Below are 14,079 nucleotides of genomic sequence, written 5' to 3'. Positions count from 1 at the left end.
CAAGGCACTTCTGAGGATTCAGTGAGATATTTTACAAGATACCGTCCTAGCACTTAACAGATTCTCAGTGAATGGCAGCTCTTTACTATCACGATTTCCCCACTAAGAAATTAGTTTAAGGGAGTCCCAGCCTGGCCACACCTGGAAGACCTCTGTGTCATCTTTGGAACTCTGGCCCAAGGTGGAACCCTCTCCATACACAGCCTCCTTGTACACACATTCCCGAGTCTGACTGGCATTAAAAGAAAAAAGGGAGGGGAAAAAGTGTTGCTAAATAGAAGAGGAAAAAATAATATTTATATACCTACAGAAAATATAAATGCCATAAAAACAATCATTAATCATCTGTCTAGCCCCAGAAGTACCTTGTAGGCAGAGGCTTGCGTTGCACCTTTCCAACCTCCTGTCTCCAGCAGGGAAAGTAGCAGAATATGTCATTGGGGGTTATCTTCCAGAACCTTGTTACTATCTCTGCAAAATTAGTAGACCCCCTATTTTGGCTGCCTCAGATTCCCTTGAGTCTCTCTGATGAGATTTGGCTTCTGGTGTGAGGGACTCTCCTCTTAGAGAAGTCAGTGGGGCTTAACTTTGGGTGGATCCCTACACAGGAAGGTGGCCTGGCTCACGTGGGTCTTCAGTGTAACCTGAATCACACCAGAAGCAAACCAGAGCATGGTGGGAATTAATGCAGAGGGATACAGGAAAACGTGACCTCCAATAGAAAGATAAAACAACTTCTCCCTCCCATCGTCTGACTCTCCCAAGTATCTTGTCAGTACCACTGATCCCACACTTACCATAGCCTGCTTTACAAACCTAATTACTTTCTTATGTATGGATCCAACTTCCTTCCCCAAGATTCTCATCTCTTGTCCAGACTCCGATACTGTTATTCAACATTGCACTGCTCCCAGAACCAAGACTCCTACACAGTGGGTAGATACTGGTTATTGGCTAAGTAGTAAAGAAACATGTTCTCCAATAGCAACAAAATTATATTTATTATAGATGTGAAGATATCTATGGATATTTGTACACACATTAAAATATAATATATGGATATCCACTAATTTGGAACATCTTTTCCCCCAGGTTTATTGAAGTTATGATTAACAAATAAAAGATTACATGTATTTAATGTGTACTGTGTGGTACTGTGATATAAATAAACCTGTGTAATGATTACCACAAGCTACTATATCCATCACCTCATACAGTTACCATTGTGTGTGTGTGTTGTGTGTGTGTGTTGTGTGTTGTGTGTATGTGTGGAATGTCTTTTAAAGTGGTCAGAAGTTGGGTTTGAGTTTGCCTTGGCATATTTTCTGTGTTACTAACATCAATGATGCCTGTTAATTTATTAAATTATGTACATTACTGTGAGAATGTTTAGAGATACTTTTTAAAACACCCTGTTTTCAAGTTCTTTAACCACTCAAGGAGTATTTATAAACAATTGAAATGCCACTTTTTTATTATCAGTTGAGAATCTACTCGTTCATTCATGAAGCAGGGTGGCCTTGGATGCTTACCCCAGTTCCAGGGGTGTGTATTGTCTTGTGAACAATAGCTGCTCTTTTTCCTGTTAGTACCAATGGGAGAGGTTTTGCTGTGAAACCAATTAAACCTGTAGAAAGATGACATTCCTTGCTTTGGTTTTACGACACAGAAATACTTGGTTTTCCCCCCCAGCTCTCTGAGTATGCCATTTCTGGCAAAAGAAAGGCAAAAAGCAGTTATGCAAATAAAGAGGATGAGGAGGAGAGGAAAACATGAGCAGGGCAAGGGTGGCAGGAGAAATGGTCTGTTAAAAGAGGGATGATGAGGTGGGTGCTGTTATTGTCCTGTGGGTTCAATCCAGAAATTATATTTGGCCTGTGAACAGAAAACACATGTTTACATATAACCTGAGTATATCTTCTCTAATATTTACTGCTGAGACCTAAATTTCAAGACATGGCATGGAGCGTCTCCAAAATGACAGAACTCGGGGCGCCTGGGTGGCTCAGTCGGTTAAGCGGCCGCCTTCGGCTCAGGTCATGGTCCCAGAGTCCTGGGATCGAGCCCCTGCATCGGGCTCCCTGCTCTGCGGGAAGCCTGCTTCTCCCTCTCCCACTCCCCCTGCTTGTGTTCCCTCTCTCGCTGTGTCTCTCTCTGTCAAATAAATAAAATCTTAAATAAAATTAAATTAAATTAAATGACAGAATTCTCACTTTAAATTTTTCCAGTGAAACACTGTGATTGAAAAAAATCCCATACCAGTCTTTATTCTAACTCCAGAAGAAGAAGAAGAAAAGCTGTCCTAATTACCCATTTCTAGGACTAAAATATCTTTAACTGAACATACTTGAGAAAGATCACGATGAAAGTACTATGAGAACCTAGTTTACCCCTTCATTTTACTATGAGATGCAAGAATGATAGAATTCCTAGCCAGCCATCGTTCTACCCAACCAGTAGTTTGTCAAAAAGGTATCTTACAGGTCCTATCAGCCTCAGAGAGTAAACCAAAAAGGAAGTCTTGCCATACTACATTTAAGGCCTTTGTGAAATCGTGAGAGCTCACTGGGAATTTTTCACACTTTTTAGAAGGTCCAGCCAGATGCTCCCTGCTTGCTTCTGCATATTGGTCAGGATGGGAAGCAGGGCCTCCCCATTGCACAGCTCCTGGGGGAGCAGTTCATGGAGAATCTATAGAGTTCTGTCTCCCAGCAGTGCCAGGAAAAAGTGGCTGCCAAGATGCTGTTAGTAATTAAGGACTTGGCAGCTGAGGGCAGCCAGTAAGCACATACTAGTTACTGTAACATCCAGGTAGAACAAGGGAAACTCCTTTAGGTTTAAGTGGGACTGGGACATGTTTGCAGTCACATTAATGCACCCCCTCCCCCCCCTTGCATGTGCACACACCCACCCACAGCTGTCGCTGGCACTTAAGAAATGAAGTGTGGCTCTGGCCACCTGGGAGCATGCGTTCCCAAGCCCATTAACTCCATGTTAATTTAGTAAGGTGGTTGGTAGGCAGTGTTAAGACCCCAAATTTTTGTTCACTGATGCTTTGGATAAACATGCTTATTAAGGATCTTTGGCAAAAGATGTTCCTGTGTAATTAGCAAACATCTTAATTATACACTTGGACTTGAAGCTTGTGCTAATCTTAAAGTATAAAAATGACGCTAATTAGGTAAAGAGAAAAGGATTAGAAGGGAAGCCGCATAGCGTAACTCCATCACTAGAGTATAATAATTTATTCAAGTTTATTAAAATTTGAATTTGAAATAAATTCAACATATATTGAGTACCCATAAACACCATGGAAAGGATGTTATAGGAACACATGAGACACTATTACCAACTTTCAGGAGCTTTCATTTTAGAATATAGTGTGTATTAGAAGAGCAGCATAAAATTTTCGAGCGTTTTAGAAAGACTACTTTGAGTAATAAAAGTGTAATTAATTATGTAACTCCCCATGCTTTTAGAAAAGATATTAGATGAATACATGTGGCTGCAGAATCTGCACACTGAAAATATTACTCTGAGCTATTTTACAGAGTATTTATTACTCGATGTCAAGTGTGTCCCACATACATCCACAAAATCACAGGGTAAAGTTAAATGTACCTGAAATACTAAGCAGAATGTTGATAATCTGCTCACTAGGTTACAGGCTGCAGGACATAGCCTTGTGGATAAGTGCTAGAGAAAGCGTTAAGCTCTCTTCTTCGTGATATTTCATGGCATTGACCTTAAATCAGCCAGGAGAATAAACACAGCATTATAGACCTAAGGCCTAAAACAAATAGGAGTTCTATAATTAATTTGCAAGCAAATATCACTTTTAATAAAAGTTGAAAATATAACCCTTGGCTGTTTCTAGTCAATCAAATTATGGTTATCATCAGATGTAGTCCTACAACAAATGAGGACATTTTAACGAACTGGAATATTTTAAATAATTTCAAAATTATGGAAAGAATGGAAGTACCATTGAAATATTATTTCAGACGTTAGTAATAATTTCCAGTGTGTTTTTACTTTTCTTACCCAGTTAGCCCTCTACGAGCTAGGAGAGGGAAGCCTCATCAACTCCATTTTTCAGATGAATCAGTTGAGGCTTAGAGAAAAGTTCATGTGACACAGGCAGTTCCAAGTATCTGATTCCCCAAGTAATCACCGTAGGCTATTGAGAGGCACCTGGCTGATTTCTTTTCTTGGTGGTGTCTCACTCATCCATTCCTCAGAATCATCTGAGTTCCCCACTGTAAGCTCGGCACTCTTGGGCAGGACTCGTTCGCAGCTTCCTATTAGCATATGTGAATATGATACATTTGCTTTTCATTGAAACAGTTCCGAAAAATCAGATTTTTCTGCCACAAATCTTTTATTGAAGGAGGTACTCTATAAAGAAATGAAATGTTTTGAAATGACTTTTTAAATTGTTCTGCTAATTTTAAACTCCTTAAAGATAGGAATTATATCTTTTAAGCCCAGTTCCAATGTTTAATGGTTGTGTGGCAAAGAGATCTGTTGTTGGCTAGTGCCTTGTCTTGTATCTAAATTGGTAAGTGCTTCTGTGATGAATGTGGTAAATATTAGTGGCCACAGTTGTAATCATGAATGGTTGTTTTTTAAAATCAAGTTAATTAGTGTGGCATATTTCTACTCTACATTAAATTTGTATTCTACAAATCCCTTACATCTTAGAACTAAGTAGTAGGTGGCTGGTCCTTCAAGAATTTTGAAATAAAGTCTTCAGTAAAATTGGAAACCTTGCATTTGCAAACAAGTTATCACCATAGCTCGAAGTTCAGTTTGGCATTTCTAAGCTTTCTTTCCTTTTTATCCATTCAGTCATCCATCCATCTTCCCAGTTATCTGCCCATCTCTCCATCTACCCCATGCACCTGCTGTCCACCCCTCAGCCCTCCCATCTGCCTTCCAGTCTCCCTTCCACCTCCCCAGTCTTTCATTTCTCATTGTCTATTTTAAGGGCCCTTAAAGGAAATGAGAAAGAAAAACAGTTGTTATTAAACTTAATACTGACCCTTTGGTTTTCATTAAAATGACCACATTATATTTATTGTCCAAAATGTGGCACTTCTAAGAGTAAACAGAGTGCTACTGGTAATCATGCTGGGACAACCAGCATAAACCAGGACTGTTCTGGGCAAATCAGAACATAAGGTCACTCGTACATAATATGTTCTCCTAAAAATCTAAAGTGGGATTCCATTATAGTATTATTATATTTTTTTAGTTCTAGATTATATGATATGTGAATTGTTTATATTAAAAAAATAGAGTGAGGCAGATTTTTAAAGATTTTTTATGCGTATTGGTGTAACTTAAACCTGATTTTTTTGTTAGCATTAATTCCTGTACGTGTAGTAGTTAGCTCTCTAATTTGAAATCATCTAGATATTTAATTTATTCCCTTTTGTTGCCTTGCTTTGGGGTTGATTGCTCTCCCATTAATTCAGTGGACATCTACAAATCACTGTCTCCAGATATAGCATGTACCAAGGTGCCAGAGGGGCTGTAAACAAGGAGGGACACCCAATCTTTGTGTTTCGGCGGTTCGCAGTATAGCTAAGGGCTAGCAGCATTTACGCCAAATAACTGTGCATAAGCCAGCAGTGGACCAGCACATGGACCAGAACAGGAAGAGTAAGTGGTAGAGAAGCACCAAGAAGAACTAGTAAAGGGTCCAGGGAGAGCTAATTCGAGGAAGCAGAGACAGCACTAGAATAATAAGACCCATTCTGGCACTTTTGGCGACTTGTTGGTGGATAATACCAGGAATTACTGGCTTCTGTAAGATTTAACTGAGGCATATGTAACTTATTAGCATACGAAGTAATTTTTCCTTCCTCTGAACTCCCATCTCTCTCATGTGTTAGCTGTGTGATCGTAGACAGATTTCTTAACCCTCTGGTCTGTTTCCTCATTATAAAATAAGAATCTTAATAGTACCTACTCATAAAATCGTTAAACTGGTTAATTGATATGAAACAGGACTGTGCCTGGTATTAGAGAAATACTGAAAAGGGACTGTTTCTGTTAGTATAGCAAGACATCTTTCAAAGAAAAGTAATCCGTTTCAGTCAGTGTTTAATTGTAACTTACCTCATGTAATGTATCCCAAACATAATCTAAATTTACCCTTATTGTTTATAATGTTTTACAGCTCGAAAGTCAAAGAAGTTGGGCAAGTTAAAAGGTATTCACGAGGAACAGTCACAGCAGCAGCAACCCCCGCCCCCACCCCCGCCCCCCCAGAGCCCCGAGGAAGGGACGACGTACATCGCTCCCGCCAAAGAGCCCTCAGTCAACACAGCGCTGGTTCCTCAGCTCTCCACAATCTCACGAGCACTCACACCTTCCCCTGTTATGATCCTTGAAAACATCGAGCCTGAGATTGTGTATGCAGGCTACGACAACTCAAAACCAGACACAGCCGAAAACCTACTCTCGACTCTAAACCGCTTAGCAGGCAAACAGATGATCCAAGTCGTGAAGTGGGCAAAGGTACTTCCAGGTAGGACCGCCTCTCCTGTCACGGTCTGCATCCTGAACTAGAGAGGTCAGGGCAGCAGATTTCACCATCTCCAGCAGTGCAGTTGGAGTTAGCTTCCCGTTAAATCCTCATACCAGATTTGTTTCAACAATATCAAATTAATCGAGTGTGTAAGGAAACTCTGTTCATGTGCTCATTTCTCCTGAGATGTTCGGGCTGCGGGTTCTATTATTAATATACATTTCTTGTGTTGATGATTGAAAGGGGACATTTCAGACCCAAAATATTTATAAGGTAAAATACATTCTGTTATGAGAGCACAAGGTGAGCCCTTTATCAGCAGCTTGTAACCAGGGCCAATCTAAGCACAGACAAGAAAACTAAGACCTGTCAAGTAAGTTGTATGAGACCCTGAAAGACTATTCTTTCTGAAAATATCATCTTACCTCCAGCACCCTTTAAATTGTCCTTGACATTCCTACTCTAGTCATTTTTTGTGCTCTAGAATTTTATTAATAAGGCCCCTATTAATCTACAGAAAAATCACTTAGACTGGCTATCCCATTGTCCCAGTTCATTAATCAAAGCAGTTTCTTGGATTATCTGTGGTCAGCCAGGGCCCTAAGAGAAAAGATTGGGGAAAGCTCCGATAGTTGTTTCTTTGAAGAGGAGCTTGCCCAGGTGAAACTCTACAAATGGAAGAATACCATGATGCCCCTGGGAATACAGGGGATGAGAAAAGGAATAAAAGAAGGGCTAACTTAGGCCCAGATGGGAAGACTGTGGGAGAGGGCAGGACAGGTACCAAGGATCCTCATTCTACTTCACAACTTTGTTGGAGTCCAGTATTACCCCCAGAAGAAAGGAAACAAGGAATGATATTTTTTCAACCACCCCAAATTCACGAAAATTAAAATCTTCCACCATGATAGCAGAAATGCAGGAGTTGACAGTTAATTACTAAAATATTCCTTATTTTAATGTTACTGTGAGTAGAATGAAGCAAGTTTTACAGGTTAATATAAATTCTTGCAGTCTAACCAATGGTTTTAGACCGTTATCCACAATGAAACTGCCTGAACTCCCTGGTTTTATTTGTCCTGGCAGTTCACCCTCATTGAAAATTTGGGGTGAATTTAGAATGTAACGTTGAACAGGGCCATGCCCACGGTAGGTGCTCCTTAAATGACTGTTGAACTAATTTGAGTCTGTTAGAGACAGGTGACTGTTTGGGGTTGCCTTAAGAAGCTTCTTCCTGGAATGTACTTAAATGCTAAGTGTATTTCTGTGATTAATTGTTCTGTTCTTCAGGATTTAGAAACTTGCCTCTTGAGGACCAAATTACCCTAATCCAGTATTCTTGGATGTGTCTATCATCATTTGCCTTGAGCTGGAGATCGTACAAACATACAAACAGCCAATTTCTCTATTTTGCGCCAGACCTAGTCTTTAATGAGTAAGTACCTATTAATTAGCCTTCATAAAATAAACTGCAGAGTTATTTGTTATGCTTTTTTTATGATTTCTAAACATAAATCATATGTATATTTGTGAAAGAATCCACTGACACTAGCTAGCATTTTTAAAAGGAAAAAATCCTATCATTTAAGAATTTAAAAATTACTTTTTGCAGAATTACCATGCACATGTCTGAGTATATATAAATCAGTATATATAGTTCTCATATAATAGTATGTGGGAATTGTCCCAAAAGAAAGATGATCCAGTTGGCTCTAGAAACTTGACTGGTACAAAGCCACCATTAATAGAAAACAGTCTCTTTTGGTATCTCCTCCAGTTGAGAAGACTATCTAATTTCTAGGAAATGTGAATGTATGAAGTGCCAGTTTTTGCACGCATTCATATAGTGGTTCTATGGTTAACAGTATACAGCTGCTCAGTGTGTTTTCATGACACTCAAAATTACCCTTCTTTGCAATCATAAAAAAAGCCAAAATGTGGTAGTGAAACATCTTTAGTTTTATGATGCATTTTAAAAGATCAGAAGAATTGTAAGATTTCTTTGGCCATGAATTCCTTCCTACGTTAAGTTTACACTTTTTGCATTCTACATTAGCACATTTCGTGTATGTTTATTTCCGGCAGTGCTTCTTTGTCATTGTTGGGTCAAGAAACACCTAATATAAAAAAGGAACTTTTGAATTATGACAGTAGCCACAGCCATATTCTAACAGATGGTTCTCTCTAGATATGAAAATAGGGGTTTTCAGTAAGGAAGGAAGCAGATAAGAAACAGATCGGTGATAAAGAAAAGCAATGCAAAAGATGAGAAGTGGACACATAGTGCCAAGATACCTAAATGGTACCATAGCAATTTCCCTATGAAGTCCAGTCACCCCAATATGGTAGGTCACAAAGACCATTTTATTCCAGTGTAAATTAGGAATATCAGCTGTTGGTTCTCAGGGTGACCCTTCTTTTGGCGATTAGTCAGAAAGAATAATTCTACTGCATAATTTTTCACCAAAAGCATGAAGTGAGGCCAAACAACTGACATGCGCATTTTCATTTACTTGTTTTCCTCATTAGTCAGCTGATATTATTAAATAGTAAGCCTGTTTTCAAATATGGTCTATAAACCAAAAGGAAAACATGTTCCTTGTTTTAAAAGTGTGGGTAAACAAGAATCTCTACTCTAGCATGTTTCCATTTGATTTTAACAGGAGATTTAAATGATCCATTCAGTCTTCTTGAGTACATCTATTAATTTTTTCCCATAAAATACATATAAAAATTTTCCATTTGAGCCATTTGTAAGTGTATAGTTCCGTGGCATTAATTACATTCACATTGCCGTACAACCATCCCCACCCCCCGTCTCCAGGACTTCATTGTCCAGACAAAAACTTTGAAGCCCTTAAACAAGAACTCCACAGTCTCCCCTCCCCCAAACACCTGATAACTCTAGTTCATTTTGCCTATTCTAGGTAATTCATACAAGCAGAGTCATACGATATGTATCCTTCCATGTCTGGCTTATTTCACTGAAGCTAAGGTTTTCAAGGCTCATCCTTATTGTACCATGTATCAGAATTTCATGTTATGGCTGAATGATACTCCAATGTATGTACATAGGATTGATTCTCATTGTTTGCAGATTCTGTGTTTGTGAATTGACTTCTGGCTACATTTATTTGTAACCTCAGAGTCAAGACTCACAACACTTCCACAGTCTTTCGCAGATACGCCCAGAGCAGCAATAAATTTGCATCACCCAATGTGTACATTTCAGCTGAGACTCTCTGCCTTTTTGTTTCGGCTCTCATAGTGTGAACAAGTGGCCTTTTCATGGTCTATTTAGTACCACGTTTTTTGCATTTTTATGCTTTTTTTGGTGATTTCACCGTTTAAAATGACCTCTAAGCAGAGTGCTGAAGTGCTATGTAGTGTTCCTAAAGCAAGAAGTCTGATTGCCTTAGGGGGAAAGACATAGGTCTTAGATGAGCTTCTTTCAGGCATGAGTTATAGTGCTGTTGGCTGTAAGTTCAATGCTAATGTATCAGCTATATATTTATTAATAAGGTGCCCTTAAACAGAAATACACATAAAACAGGATTATGTATAGATCAGTTGATAAAAGTGACCAGTGGATCTTAAGAACCTAACCCTGTATTTCCCTTAGGAGGAACAGTTCATTATTCACTGATTCAGTGTTTGCTACAACTTTATAAAATATAACTACCTTATTTATTTTTACCAAGTAAAGAGCATTGACCATATTTTGTTTACTCGTTCATCTGTCAGTAGACACTTGGGTTGTTTACACCTCTGGCTATTGTAAATAACATTGCTGTAAACATTTGTATGTTAGTACCTGTTTGAGTCCCTGCTTTCATTTCTCTTTTGGTATATATCTAGGAGCATATTATAATTCTACATTAAACTTTTGAGGAACCACCACACTGTTTTCCACAGCAGTTGTACTATTTTATGTATTCCCACCAGCAATGTGACAATAGTTACAAGAGTTCCAATTTCACCACATCCTTGCTAATACTTATTTTCTGTTTGGGGCTTTTTTTTTTTAGATTTATTTATTTATTTGAGAGAGAGGGAGGGAGAGAGATGGGGGAGGGGCAGAGGGAGAGGAAGAGGGAGAATCTCAAGCGGACTCCCCGCTGAGCACAGAGCCAGACACTGGGCTCCAGCCCAGCACCCTGAGATCTTGACCTGAGCCAAAATCAAGAGTTGGATGTTTAACCAACTGAGCCACCCAGGCGCCCCCTAGGGTTTTTTTTTTTAATAGCTTTCCTAGTAGGTATAAAATGTTTGGGGATGGGATTTTTTTGTTTTGTTTTGAAATATATTTGATATATAATATCGTGTAAATTTAAGGTATACATGTTGATTTGAGACATTTATATATTGTAATATGATTGCCATTGTAGTAGATGCTTAGCACTTCTGTCAAGTCCCATAATTGTCATTCCTTTCTTTTGGTAAGAGTAATAATTAAGATCTAGTCCATTAGCAAGGTTGATGATTATAATAGTTTATACATTCACTATACTGTACATTAAGTCTGCACAACTTGTCTACTAGTTGCTAGTTTGTACCCTTAAAACAACATCTCTCCTTCCCCCGTCCTTTCACCTCCCAGTAACCACTATTATACTCTGTTTTTGCAAGTTAGCCTTCTTTAGATTCCACATATGAGTGATATCATACAGCATTTGTCTTTCTCTGACTTATCTCTTAGGAGTTGTGAAGTCCTTTCTCATTGTGGTTTTGATTTGCATTTCCCTAATGACTAATGATTTTGGGCCTCTGTTCGTGAGCTTATTGGCCATTTGTAGATCTTCTTTGGAGAAATGTCTGTTCAAGTCCTTTGATCATTTTTAATTGGATTGTTTGTCTTTTTGTTCTTGAGTTGCAGGAGTTCTTCATATACTCTGGATATTAACCCCTTATCAGAGATGTGATTTGTATATTTTTCCCATTCTGTCGGTTGTTTTTTCACTCTTGATAGTATCCCTTGAGGCGTTTAAAATTACAGGTTTTAATTTTAATAAAGTGCAGGTTATTTTTTTCTTTTGTTGCCTAGGCTTTTGGTATACTCTTAGTTTTTAATTGTATGCACATATCCAAGTATATAGGTTCCGAAAAAGGTAAAAAATTGTAAGAATCCTTTTTAACAAACGAGATTTAGGGGAAAGCAACTTATATTTGAAGTCTAAATTAATGTAATTGAAAGGTTTGGGAAATAAATAAGAAACCAAAAATAAAAAAGGCCATATACACTTTGTGTACAACATTTGCCTGTTGTAAAAAATACTAATAGAGATGAAATGGAAACACAAAAATGGCTTTCTAATGTTTTAAATAGTTAAATGCTATGATATTATATAATTATTAGAATGAAAATTTTATCTCTCTTCTTAAAACTTTGACCTTAACCCCACCCTAGAGTTCTGTAGGTTTCTCTCAACTAGAAACTAGAATAGTGCAGGGCTGTGTTTTTCAGAATTGAAAAAGGGGGGAACCTACTTCCAGAAAACATTTAGAAATGACATAAAGCCTTTTGATCAAATCACACCAACAAAAAGAGCTTGATCAGTAGCTCTATCACAGGGTGCTATCATAAACCCTCTATTTTTTTTTTAAAGATTTTATTTATTTATTTGACAGAGAGATAGACAGAAGAGCACAAGCAGAGGGAGTGGCAGAGGGAGAGGGAGAAGCAGGCTCTGCACCGAGCAGGGAACCCGATGCGGGACTCAATCCCAGGACCCTGAGATCATGACCTGAGCCGAAGGCAGACGCTTAACCATCTGAGCCACCCAGGCGCCCAACCCTCTATTTTTTTTAGAGAAACTATTAAGTTAGGATGGCCTGCAACTAGAGTCTGAATGCATATGCATGCTTCATCCTGCATTTATTGAAGGAGTATTTGCTAACTGTTGTCAATGTTCTGAACGGTGCCCAGCGGCAGGAAGGAACTCCGTGCAGAGTTATGTAGTGATGGGACACAGAGAGAAATGTAAAGATGTTGAAAGGCAAAATGGACAGGAATTGCTGGTGGTCAGATTCAAGTAGAGAATGGAGGGGAAGAAGAAATGGGTGTCTAGGATGACTTCCAGGCCTCTGCCTTAAGTGCCAGGTCAGATTTGGTGTCACTGCCCAGGAAAAGGGAGCAAGGGTAAAGGACCAGAGTTTGGAAGGGAAGAAGAAGGGAGAGTGTGAAGCCAGTTTTAAACCTAAGATTGAATTGCCTTTCAAATATTATTCAAGGAAAGATATTAAATAAGCAGTTTTTATACACACCCGAAGCTTAGAGAGAGGTCCCAGCTGAAGATACCAATGTTGAGCTCATTTTAGAGGTGGTAGTTAAAGGACACAAGACACGGGGCGCCTGGGTGGCTCAGTTGGTTAAGCGACTGCCTTCGGCTCAGGTCATGATCCTGGAGTCCCTGGATCGAGTCCCGCATCGGGCTCCCTGCTCAGCAGGGAGTCTGCTTCTCCCTCTGACCCTCCCCCCTCTCATGTGCTCTCTCTCTCTCGTTCTCTCTGTCTCAAATAAATAAAAAAAAAAAAAAAAAGAAGGACACAAGACAGGGGAGTGCAGGTCACAGATCCTAAGGAAAGAGAGTGCTTCCAGAAAGAAATTGTGGCTACCAGCATTAAACGCCGTGTGAGCCCAGTGAGCGGTGAACCGAAAGCTGGAAGCACGCCTCCCCGCTTGCTGGCCAGCACCTTGCACATTCTTACCTGCTGAGCATGTCCCTATACTTTCCCTCAGCCAGTACCTCTACTTGCATACCCTTCCAGCAAATGAAGGAAGGAACATACGCCGTTCAGCTGAGGGGAGATCAGCTGTCATGGGATCCTCCCTTGCTCTCCCGCTCACCCTCCCCTGGCTCAGGCCACCTCAAACCTGCATCGGCAGCTCGCTCTTAGGTGTCCATAGCCCTACTTTGTTTCCCTGGGACCTCCTCATTGAAATCACAAGCTCTGTCATCATCAGTTTTTTTTTTTTTTTTTAAGATTTTATTTATTTATTTGAGAGAGAGAATGAGATAGAGCATGAGAGGGGGGAGGGTCAGAGGGAGAAGCAGACTCCCCGCCGAGCAGGGAGCCCGATGTGGGACTCGATCCCGGGACTCCAGGATCATGACCTGAGCCAAAGGCAGTCGCTTGACCAACTGAGCCAACCAGGCGCCCTGTCATCAGTTTTTAATTTCCAGCACCTGGCATGGTATCCAGGACAAAGTAGGAACTCTGTAAATATTTGCCGAATAAGTGAATTATTGAACAAATGAACCAAACAGTCTGTTAATTAGTCTAGAAGATGCTTTCTAAGTTATCATTGCTGATTATGAGGATGACATTTATGATAAAGAAGTGTAATAGGGGATGCAGTTTTCATGCCAGAAGCTTTGCTGTATTTAAAACCGTGAACAAAACTTTAATAGTTGATCCTTTGTGTTTGCCTTCTCCTGTGAAACAGATCTGAAAGTTCCCAAAGATCTTATCCTTAAGGCTGTGTACTGGCTTTATTGGAGTTGGAGGAAAGGTGGGGAGCAGAGAATAATTAAGGAAAA

The 14,079-nt window shown here is 39.6% G+C and overlaps 1 protein-coding gene across 4 annotated transcripts in view; it reads left to right on the top strand.

Annotated features, from left to right (window-relative positions):
- NR3C2 (nuclear receptor subfamily 3 group C member 2) overlaps positions 1-14,079 on the top strand; it is a 328,743-nt gene that overhangs the window by 252,233 nt on the left and 62,431 nt on the right. For all 4 annotated transcript variants that reach the window (XM_064585141.1, XM_054508712.2, XM_054508711.2 and 1 more), the window contains 2 exons: positions 6,188-6,538; positions 7,829-7,973. In XM_064585141.1, coding sequence (XP_064441211.1) covers positions 6,188-6,538; positions 7,829-7,973 — 496 coding nt within the window. The remainder of the gene's footprint in view (positions 1-6,187; positions 6,539-7,828; positions 7,974-14,079) is intronic.

This window comes from Mirounga angustirostris, unplaced genomic scaffold (assembly GCF_029215605.1).
Source record: "Mirounga angustirostris isolate CCGP_5_RB_7025 unplaced genomic scaffold, mMirAng1.0.hap1 SCAF_2, whole genome shotgun sequence".
NCBI lineage: Eukaryota > Metazoa > Chordata > Mammalia > Carnivora > Phocidae > Mirounga > Mirounga angustirostris.
The sequence above is the reverse complement of the archived record's forward strand: the minus strand, read 5'-3'. Positions and strand labels throughout refer to the sequence as shown.